Source organism: Lathyrus oleraceus, chromosome 7 (genome assembly GCF_024323335.1).
Source record: "Lathyrus oleraceus cultivar Zhongwan6 chromosome 7, CAAS_Psat_ZW6_1.0, whole genome shotgun sequence".
NCBI lineage: Eukaryota > Viridiplantae > Streptophyta > Magnoliopsida > Fabales > Fabaceae > Lathyrus > Lathyrus oleraceus.
The window spans coordinates 444,721,588-444,733,996 of NC_066585.1; the positions used below are offsets into that span (position 1 = coordinate 444,721,588).

At 35.5% G+C, this 12,409-nt stretch overlaps 1 protein-coding gene across 1 annotated transcript; it reads left to right on the forward strand.

Annotated features, from left to right (window-relative positions):
• The first annotated feature begins 932 nt into the window (after positions 1–932).
• On the forward strand, positions 933–3,169 carry LOC127104274 (uncharacterized). The gene is made up of 2 exons (XM_051041464.1): positions 933–960; positions 2,271–3,169. Exons 1-2 carry the CDS (start codon positions 933–935, stop codon positions 3,167–3,169), a joined length of 927 nt encoding a protein of 308 aa, XP_050897421.1.
• The last annotated feature ends 9,240 nt before the right edge of the window (positions 3,170–12,409 follow it).

Here is a 12,409-nt window from a genome sequence, read left to right on the forward strand (position 1 = left end):
CTTTATAATTTGTTTCCTGCAAAACTCATTAAAATACTCTGAAATAACCTCCAAGGCCTTTGTTAGATTTTCTCTCACTAACATGCCCTGATCTCAAATCCTACAAATTGTTTTTTTCCATGATAGTCTTCACTAGCTAATGATGTATGACCAATACAAAAGTGGAACCATCTAAAATATATAACTCATGCATTTTAAACCCTTCAGCCATAGTCCATACACCATGCAATTAATTCAACACCTCATGTTCAAGTCTAGTGCAATAGACTAGATCATCAACATACCTCACACTACGAAGAAGGAACTCATCATGATCATCAAATATATTAAGTATGATTGTATAAATATCATGAACTTTACAAGTCTTATTGTCACCGAGTTGAATGACTTCACATGCTTTAATCTCTAGAGTATCAAGGTATTCTTTCATTTGGAACATCTAATAAGAACATCTTGAGTTCTTGACACAACTATTTTTAGTATGTAAACTTGACACCACTAGTACGACAACTCTCTCATAACCATCCAAATCTGAGACAACTACAATATGAACAAAAGTTTAATTTCCTTCCCTTAGGATATCCATCATGAAGAGGCCAATTTTATGAAAAATAAAATATTTTAACATTGACTTATCAAAACCCTTGGATTTGGACTTCCCTCCACTCTTACCCCCATCTTAAGATACATAAGTCTTCACAATTATTATTGACCTTCAAGTATTTCATAATTTAAGCTCCTTGGACATTGTAACTATTTTAATTTCATCCATGATGACAATACCTTCCTTACAATAAATAATAGTATCCTATGAATGCTCAAAGGATCAGTCTAATAAGGTTAATAATATTAGATTCTTGTCCTCATCATTAATCTTCGCTTTAATATTCTCCAAGAAAATAACATTGTAAAATTCTATGAATTACTCCCAAATGGATTTGTTCTCTACCATTTATAACGGTAACCAAAATAAATGGCCTTAAGGAAAATTAATGTACGTGTAGAAAAATGTTATAACAATTAAATGAAGAGTACACAATGAAATTATTTACCTAGTTTAATTAAACCAATATACTATAAGGGAGAGTAACTCTAAATTTCACTATACTTAAAATGTTATTACAAAAATATTACAAGAAATTAGTCTTAAATATTCCTAAGAACAAACTCTATTTTCATCCAAGTGTTTCTTAACCTCTTCAACTCTAAATATATAAATCACACAAACACATGATATTTAGAAGTGTTTCTTATTCCCCTTAGACATCCCCTATAAATTTCTCTTTCTAGGATTACCATTTCCCTCTCTCTTGCTTTCTCACTAAATTATGAGTTAACTAAGCAAAATTAGAATTAACTAAAAGGGAATTTTGTAATTTAAGTTTAGGTTGATATAATTGGAAAATAACAAAACTAAGGTCATGTATGATAAAAGAACTAATCCATTGATTTGTCAATCTCAAACATATCACTGATTATTTAGGATTCAATTTCTAAATGAGATTCTATTTCTATTTAACTAAAGAATTGATCAAATAAGCATCAATAAATCCTTTCTGTATATCTTTCCTATGATTGGACTAAGCATCACATTGGAAAAAAAATCATAATTAACGATCTAACATCTTAAAATTATGATTGAATTAAGGAATAAGATTCCATGAATATCAGACGATAAACTATCCACTCCTTAAATCATTATTATTTATAATTACAGTAATACTCTTTCCATAACAACTTCCTCACTTAAAACACAAGATTGTTTAGCCAAAAGAACATCATTAAAAATATTGATTATTCTGAAACCCTTCAACCAAATCCTTCTTTGTTCTTATTAAGGCAAAGCTTGTTTTAATTAGCCCATCATATATTTCTTTTATACTTTTTAGTTCCCCACCAACAATTGCAGACTAATCTATCCAGAATTCCAGATTAATCTATCTATTAAAAATACTCTTAGCATAGATACGAATAGTCTGAACATTGGCTTTAATTAAGATATATTAATAAATAATTTGATATATAAAAATGAATTTAAAAATAATTTGATATGTTCTAAATGAATTAAAAATAATATTTTTCAAAAAAAATTCAATTTTTGAAAAATAAATTTAAAATAGTTTAACCGAATCTTTTAAAATATATTTTGACAATTTTCATTAGCTCTCATTTATTTGCATATGTATTGAAATTTGAGGCTTAAGTATAGAGATTATTTTAACTGAATCTTAGTTTCCTTAAAAGTGATTTCATTTTGACTTTTAAACTAGAAAGTAGCAAACCCTATTACTTAACCGACGCTTTGTGTTTTCTTTTACTGTCTCTCTCACTCTCCACCGCTCATCCACATCACTTTCTTGTTTCTCCATACTCCGAAACCCTGCTATTGCTTCTTCATCATGGTGAAATCTTCTTCACCTCCTTCGTTTCAAAACTCAGAAACAACAGCAAGGATAAACGACAATATGATGAGAAAGGACTGCGTGTTTACAAATGTGAGTTTTGTGACAAAGTATTCACCACTGGCCAAGCACTCGGCGGTCACAAGACTTGTCATCGCTCCAACAAACAACAGATACATGATGATAAGGCTCACAAATCTATCAAGATCACTTTCTTTTTATCTTCTTCTCCAAGTTATCCTAATAATCACGATGCCAAACTGAAAAGACATTCCTGGACTAGGGTTTTCAAAGGTACCGTTCATCATCCACCTGCTGCATTGGAACCTTGTCAACAAGAAGAGTTACCAGCTGTTGACTTGTTGAGTTATTTGCCACCAAGATTGTATAATACCAAGAAAAGGAGCAGGAGATATCTTACTCATCATGGACTTGCTAATAATGCTCCTCCAATACCATTGTCTGGCGAATCAGTTGCGAATCTTGATTTGAATCATCCTGAGTATAAGAGGATGAAACTTTCAAGCAATGGGAATGATACTGAGATGATGCAGAAACCATTTGTGCCGCTAACAAGTGATGGTATTGATGAAACAGTGGGGAAGGAGGAGAAGAACCTGAGCGAAGGTGAAACAGCGGAGTCAAGAGTTGTTGGAAACTTTGATTTGAACGAGCTCCAGACGCATGATGTTGAAATGGGCGTGTCAAGAGTTGTTCGAGACTTTGATTTGAACGAGCTCCCGACTAATGATATTGAAAAAGAATGAGTGTAATTGTGCCACTGCTTGTTACTTTTTGATGTTTATGTTGAAAGAGAATGAATTATATTCTACTGTCATGTATGTAAGTTTTAGATTTGATATAAATATAAATTTTCACCTGTTGATTATGTTGTTTTTATGTTATTGAATGAATGTAGATGATTTGATCTTATAATAACTAGTTTTGTTTGGAAGTTTCAGTTTAATATATGCTCCTGTTGCTACTTCTGTATTCAATTTTATTCCATCCTTGTGCTAAGATTATTCTTTCCATTGCTTATTGTTTTGTAAGTTAAAATATTCAACTCATGAAAAAGCCAAAACAAAGTTAGCATTCTGTCAAATAATTGATTGTGTCATGTTGTCATATAAAGCTTCTGCTGAAAAAGTATCATCCAATTTTGCAGATGTGAAAGATGTGTGTTACCACTGCTTTTCATTTATAATTACTTTCCATAACTTGATAGGCATTTTTTATTATTATGAATTTGGTTCAATAACTTAAACATGTATTGGGATATTTAACTGTTTTGCAACGTAATAACTTATAACTATATTTATCGGTTAAGTTCCTTGCAACAGTCACGAGTCACGTCGATGTTGTTAATTAAGGCCTTGCATTGGTTCTCATCAGAAACCTGTGACTAATTTGGTTGTCCATAGTTTAAATATGAAATTAACGATTGTTATGATGCATCTTAGTGGTAGCACGTATAGTTTACAACCCAAGGGCATGTGTTTGATACTTGTATACAACAATTATTTTCATTTAACTTTAATTTATTTAACACTTTGAAAATGGTGGCTAAATCGGTCACTAAATACGTTGCTAAAGGTTAGCGACTAGCGTTTTTCCCACTGAAAAATTGTAGTCACTTTATTGGTCGCTAAACATTATAGTGACAGATTTTTAAGCTTTCTCGGTCTCTAATTCAGTCATTAAACGCAGAATTTTTAGTAGTGATTGTTTGTACTTGCTAAAAAGTACAGATGCGTGGCACCCACTGTTCTGATAGTGGTGGCCAGAGACCTTTAGAGTTTGCGGTGGTTTAGGGCAAGCTCACCATTGTAAAAAATCCTATTTAGTAGTTTTTTCGGTGAGGTTAGAACTTGCTTACGAGGTTTAGAAGCTCTATATTTTCGGGTATTTCGTGGATTCAAAATATCCCTCATCAACCTTAAGGTTGAGGTGTTTATAGAACCTTTTAAACTTAAGTTGATGGAAGTTACTTCCGCTCCACTGTTAGATTATGGGGAGGAAAAATATATTCTTTCTTTGATCCATTCTTCTATTTCGTTGTCATGTGACACAACATCTTCCACATCTACTAGAGAAGTGGAAAAGAGTCCGGGTAGACTAAGTCCAACCAGACGAGTTGGCTTCACTGAGTAATTCTCTCCTCGCACATTTGTTGTCCTTCCTCACTTTTACGTACATTACCCCTTCTTAGAGCCTAATATATCATTACACTCTTCAATTTACGAGTTTACAATTATTAAATGCTTTGACATTAAATGTTGATCTTTTTCCGCAACTAGAATTATACTAGTTAATTGGTGTTTTCCTAGTCATAATTGGATTAAGTGCAACACGAATAAATCTTCAAGAGCAAATCCTAGAATATCAACTTGTGATGGAATATTTAGGAATAATTTAGGAACATTTTTGTAAGCTTTCTGAGCTAAGATTGAAGTTTTTACCTCCTTTTAAGCTAAATTGCTTGGAGTCATGCTTGATATCTGTATTAGTATATTTGTGATGTGCCAACAAAGGGAGACGTGAGAGGAGAATGACGTAACACCTCGCTCACAAGGTGTTCCTAATCGCTAGTTTACAAGATCGAGCATCCATAATTTGGATGTGACACCCATCTTTCAAATTGATTGTCATTACTTGGAAACATGGAAGTAACGTATCCCAAGTTCAAATAAATACGGAGAAGGAGTCAGTGGGAAACTAACCATACACTCTTAAATAGTGGATGGACTAAATGCCCCATTTCCACACTCTCTTGGAAATGGTTCCTACTTTTTGGGAGTCTGTGATCTAGACCCATGAACTGCTATAAATACCTTAACCCTGGGACTGAGAATAAATCCATCTCATTATAAAAAACCACATACATGGCTTCCAACCTCCCTGTATGAGCTAGCTATAAAACCTCATAACAAATATTAAAAATCTCTAGAGGTTGTCTCATTTTACTTTTATAAAGTATAATTGGTGCCCGTTGTAGGCCCCAGTAAATAGACTCAGACCCCCACTACTGCACTCATTCAAATTCCTATCCTCGCGTCCAGTTCCTTTATCCATCATGGTAAATGAAAAGGTACCAACTCTGTCCAATAGTGAATCCGACAGAGGATAACACCATGGAAGATATGCAAGGTGTCATGGACAGTTTACGCCGCCATAATCAAATCTTGGAGGATAACGTCCTCCACATCCAGCAATGCCAGCAGGAGGTTAACCCTACAGAAAAGGTTGAAATACTGGAACCTCAACCTCTCTATAATGAAACATGATATGCTCTAATGCCATAGAATTTCAACCGCCATGTATGAACATGTCACCTTCGTCAACATGCAGATGTAAATTATTGGGGCTCTTGATTCCTTAAAGTGTAAGATCCTCTCTAGTGTCTTCAGAGGTGCGACTCTAAGGTGGTACATAGGGCTTTCTCGGCTCTTAACCACTAGTTTTAAAGACTTCGTGAAGAAACTAGCCCATCAATTCATAGTAAGTATGCACAGAAAGATGATTGCCACCGCCCTTTTCAACATTCGCCAAGGCCCCTATGAATCTTTGAGGGAGTACCTCGTCTTTTTTAATAAGGTGACAATCAAGGTCCTTCACCCTATCCAAGAAGTGCTCATATGAGGATTTCAAAATGGTCTAGGGACGAGACAATTTAATGAAAGTTCTCACTCATAGGCCAACAACTTCCTTGGTTGAGGTGGTGACACGTGCATAATGTTATATAAAAGGCGACGAAAGAAACGTTGAAAAGAAGGCCATATATGCGGGAAAAACGTACTTCTAATCCTAACATATCACAACACTCATTGAAGAATCACTACACCTCGACCACTAGAGACAAAACGACGTTTAAGGTCAGATACCTTGTTATAGATGCTCTTTCCTCATACAACATGATTACAGGGTGGCACGCTTTTATTCAGTTGGGAGCCACCCTATATGCATTATATCTCTTCATGAAGTACCTACTCCTAGATGGGCAAGTCGAGGTCATCAGTGAGATCAATAAATCACCATGAAGTTCTAGGTAGAGAGAATGAAGCTTAAGAGTATTAGGACCATGAGTGTGAATGTTGTAGGCGTCAAGTTGGGGGCCCAAAAATGAAAGGAATGTCATGAGGATGAATACTTGGTTGTTCCATTCTTGTAAGATGCGATGGCAGTAGGAAAAGATGTTTGTTAAAAAAATTTAATTGTTTAAGCTCCAAGCCATGTTTAGCTTAGTTTCATTTATTGTTTAGGTTTATTTATGCAAGTTATAATCTTTGTCGCTTGTAAGGCTAAAATTGTGACATTCTTTGTTTGGCAGGGAAAACTCATTTCCCTTACGTTGCCAACAAGGAACATGGGTTTTTTAATAAGGCCCCTCATATTATAATATGAAATAGGATTATCGTTACTCTTTTGCAGGAAATAGAGAAGAGAAAGAGTTCTTATTGAAATCACTTTACGAGGTGGCTGTATATGCTAGATACTCATGTAGGAATCTTTGCTGGCCTTTTAAGGCAATTACACATGTTGGATCCTCACAGAGGAACCTTTGTCGCCCCTCGAGAAAATCATACATGATTTATCCTCATGCATGAATCATTGTGGCCCCTTTTGCAAAATTTTTATCCTCTTTCTCTAGTATAACAACAAAAACTTATTCGAAGGACATTAGTGACATTTTGACACTTTGTCATTGCATAATATTCATGAGAATTTTTTATCCAATTGGTGTAATTTGGAGATAAATATTAATTAAAGTGAAAAAAAATGGGAAGAATAAAAGAAGTGAAGGAATTGTGTGAAGGAGAACGGCGATCCAAAACGCAGTGGAAATTAAAATTTTCTCCTTTACTGATCCTTATGAATGGTCATGATCAGTGATAGAAAGGTTACCTCTTGTGACGATTGAAACCTTTGATGCAGATCTACGGAGCGATCACGGACGTTAAACGATGACAACGCCTCTACTCAATCCACACGAACGAATTCCTTCAATCTCAGTGCTAGCTGCTACGAATGAAGGCTTTGAGTGAGTGAGTGAGTGAGAGAGAGAGAGAGAGAGAGAGAGAGAGAGAGAACGAAAATGCAACCGCAATGAATGCTTCTACACAAGGATTCTATTTATAGAACCACTTGTGTGGACTTCAAGCTAAAAAGCCCACTTAAGTGTAAGTGGCCCATATTTTATAATATGCCAAAATCACTTAAGTGTGTGGTACCTTACCATATTTCGTATTCTACTTAAGTACATCGTACCTTGCGATGTTCTATAATTCACTTAAGTACACCGTACCTTACGGTGTTCCTTAGTTACTCTATCTCTCATCAATCCGTCCTTTGTGTGTGACCCTATAGGTTTTCGCGGCATTGGCAATTATATTAAATCATGTATTTAACATAATAAACAGTGAGCGGTATCTAGCAACACATCACTGCTACCCAAGACACGAAAATGTCATGTGATCTGACAAATCCTTCTGTGATAATTACCCTTTTGCCCTTATGTCTATATTGAACACAAGGCATAGACCGTGTCATCCTTGTCCAGTTCAATATTGGGCCCATAGACATTTATCCTGTTATGCAGGATGGGAAAATTCCATCTAGGTCACTCATGTCCCTCAGCATGCTTCGTGGAGTACCCATCAACTATCTTTATGGTTATCCAATTACGGACAACGTTTGATCAGCAATAAAGCACTCGGCTCTACATCTAGGGTCCATAGTGGTTTCAGGTCGAAGGATGGTATACACCATTATCACCATAAGAATAACTTATGACACTTTGCATAACATTCTATATAGTATTCTCATAGCGGGTCAATCCAGTATAAATATTACTCTTAATATTCATACCTATTTTTAAGACTTGGTAACTCCTTATCCATGATCCATGAGATGTGATCATCAGTCTATATACATAATAGTCTTAATGCTTTAATGTTATCCCACTTCACAATAAAGCTCGACTACGGATACTTTAAGAATAGTGTCCTTATGTTTAATGTGATCTCATGATCAGTCACACTTGATACATTAAACGGGCTAGCTATTCTAGGGACTTTATTAAACAAACATAATAAAGAAGAAGCCTTTTATTATTAATAAATAATTCAATACAAGTACCAAAAGTATTGGCCTCTAGGGCTTACACCAACATTGTGGACTTAGAATAAAAAATAAGAAAAAGGAAGAAAAATATGTATTTTGGCTACTGGAATTACCATGACCACGACGCCTCTATCATGGTCGTGATGAAAATCTATCGTGACTGCGATGCTTTTATATTTTGGTCACGATGGATAATTTGACTAACACGTTTTTTTCTGTTTAAAAGGAAAAAGAAGCCACTCTCCCAAGGGTTATGATTTGGAGATACATAAGTGACGACTAGGCAATATTATAGCTCAAGAATTGGAGATTTTCACCACTGAAGACCTTTTTCTTCCTTTATTCTCATGTATTGTTCATCTAACCTCATAGTAATTATCTGTTTACCTATGAGTAGCTAATTTACTCTTGATTAGGCTTTGATAGACGAAGCTGATTAGAGTCGTTGAGCCATGCAATTGGCTTTGTACTATTCTATTTATTTGATATTTTAGTTTTATTCAATTATACTATATTGTAATTCTTTTTATGTGTTGACGAGCATATTGAAGTTGCATGTCCTTGATACATTTAGGGGGAGAACCCCAATACAGTTTTGTTGCTTGTCTTATCGCTTTCATTTCGTTTATTATTATTTATTGAGTCTCCTTCATGATTGCACATCTATGGATCAAGTTTTGAATCAATTCAATTTTAGCATGCATAATTCAATTGTTATATTTGAGTTTGATCATGATGCTTTTAGTCAATTGGTTGAGTTAGTGGAACAAGAATCATATGTGTTGTTGGTTCAAGTTAGGTGGAAAGAGAAATCTCAAAGTATTTTGAAAAACATGAAAATTGATATTTCTTGTGCATGACTCAAATTATATACATATCCTGACTCAAATAAAATTGAACAGGAGCAAACAAAATATTTTCAAACTTTGTGACTTGAATCATAGTTTTAACTTGATCCCAATCAGGTGACTTTGTGACTTGAATCACAAGTTGCACTTGATTCGAATCGGACAAATCAGGTCAGCCTCTGTTGTTGTAAGCCCTAGAGGCCAATACTTTTGGTACTTGTATCGAATTATTTATTAATAATAAAAGGCATTTTCTTTATTATGGTTGATTAATAAAGTCCCTGGAATAGATAGTCCGTTTAATGTATTAAGTGTGACTTAATCATGAGAACACATTAAACATAAGAACACTATTCTTAAAGTATCCGTAGTCGAGCTTTAGTGAAGTGGGATAACATTAAAGCATTAAGACTATTATGTTTGTAGACTGATGATCACATCTCATGGATCATGGATAGAGTTATCAAGTCTTAAACATAGGTATGAATATTAGGAGTAATATTTATACCGGATTGACCCGCTATGAGAATACTATATAGAAAGTTATGCAAAGTGTCATAAGTTATTCTCATGGTGATAATGGTGTATACCACTCTTCGACCTGAAACCACTATGGACCCTAGATGTAGAGTCGAGTGCTTTATTGCTGATCCAACGTTGTCCGTAACTGGATAACCATAAAGACAGTTGATGGGTACTCCACGAAGCATGCTGAGGGACATGAGTGACCCAGATGGAATTTGCCCATCCTGCATAACAGGATAAATGTCTATGGGCCCAATATTGAACTGGACAAGGATGACACTGTCTATGCCTTGTGTTCAATATAGACATAAGGGCAAAAGGGTAATTATACACATAAGTATTATCACAGAAGGTTTTGTCAGATCACATGACATTTTCATGTCTTGGGTAATAGTGATGTGTTGCTAGATACCGCTCACTGTTTATTATGTTAAATGTGTGATTTAATATAATTGCCAACGTCACGAAAACCTACAGGGTCACACACAAAGGACGGATTGATGAGAGATAGAGTAACTAAGGAATACCGTAAGGTACGGTGCCCTTAAGTGAATTATAGAACATCGTAAGGTACGGTGTGCTTGAGTAGAATACGAAATATGGTAAGGTACCATGGGCTTAAGTGATTTTGGGCATATTATAAGATATGGGCCAAAATACACTTAAGTGGGCTTTTTAGCTTGAAGCCCACACAAGTGGTTCTATAAATAGAACCCTTGTGCAGAAGCATAAAATTGCGGTTGCATAATTTTCATTTTCTCTCTCTATCTCTCTCACTCAAAGCCTTCATTCATACCAGCTAGCACTGAGATTGAAGGAATCCATTCGTGTGGACTGAGTAGAGACGTTGTCATCGTTCAACGTTCGTGATCGCTTTGTGGATCTGCATCAAAGGTTTTGATCGTCACAAGAGATCTGCACCAAAGGTTTCAATCGTCACAAGAGGTAAATATTCTATCACTGATCCTGACCATTCGTAAGGATCTCTAAAGGAGAAAATTTTAATTTCCGCTGCGTTTTGGACCGCAATTCTCCTTCAGTGGTATCAGAGCCACTTACGAAACCATGAATCGGATAGCTGTTTAATTTCTGTATTAATATGATTAAAAGACAGAATGAATCAATTAATTAAACGGGTAATTAAATTTGGCATCATGAGTGTACGAGTTGGATGATTGATGTTGACTATGCTTCGGAATCCGACATTAGTATGGTGAAGCAGTGATACATCGATCGTCCATATGTTACGCAATTAAGACCGATCAACTTATATATCATATAAGTAATCCTAATGCAAAGTACGGTATATATGATATACTGTTTCTGTTTCGTTCATTCAAACACTAAATGGTTGTTTTCCTTTGAGCGATCAATGGTTATTTTCTTCGGAATCCGACATTAGTATGGTGAAGCAATGACCCATTGATCAATCATACTGAATCAACAATCGAGGTGTGTTTGACGGTCTGAAATTGGCGCATTAGGGTTGGTGACGGCGCAAGGGTTGTGCCATCAAGGAGTTGTGAATTTAGGGCTTTTTGGAAGAGGTCTGTAGACTGTTTCAAAGTTCTGTTATTTTGGCCGCGTGAAGCTCGTGACGAGCGTAACAAGCTGGATGCGTGACGGTCATAACAAGCCCATGACGGTCGTAACAAGCCTGTGACGGTCGTCACATGCTTTGTGACAGTCGTCACACTCACAGATCCAAAATTGCCTGTGACGGTCGTCACACGCCTGTGACGGTCGTCACACTCACAGAGTCAAAATTTTGGGGTTACTTTTTTGTGACTACGCAAGGGTTGTGTTGATGCAATACAATGTCCATTTCAAATGAATTGTTCATTAAAATTTTGGACAGGGGCGCTGCCCCTCCAACCCCCGGCTAACTCTGCGTAGTGTGATCGGTCGCCGAAATTTAATTTGGTTTTAATTAATTAAAGGAATTAAAAATTAATAATAATAATAATAATGTGTTTGTTATTATTGTCTTGTGGTGATCAGTTATGGCCTTAGTTGTCCTTTATTTTGTTTTGGGTTTTAAATACGACCTGCGTGTCGTGCCTCTCCTTTTAATCTCTTAATGTAACTTCTTTTCTCATCTCAATCCCTCGTATGTAAAACGAGTTTCTTCTGTAATGTAATGAAGAAAGAAAAGAAGACAATGTTATGAAGATAGAGAGGAATTCAATATCAAAGGAGGACAACCTTGAAGATCTTGCTTGGAGAAGCTTAGATCGTTATTAGGTTAACTTAGGTTCTCTCATTGGCTTGGGAGAACAATTGCGCTAGGGGCCATAACTGTTTCATTATGTATGTTGATGCATGTGTATGTATGTTGATATATGTTGATGCATGTGAGAGACGATTTATATGATAAATAAGCCGGTGAGATCAGAACAATTGCAATTCCCTCAAATTAAATATTAAATTTATGCTTTCCAAGTTTTAACACTCATCAAGACTAATATCGGATAATGTAGGTTTCGCCTACGCGAGGTGCATGATCTATAT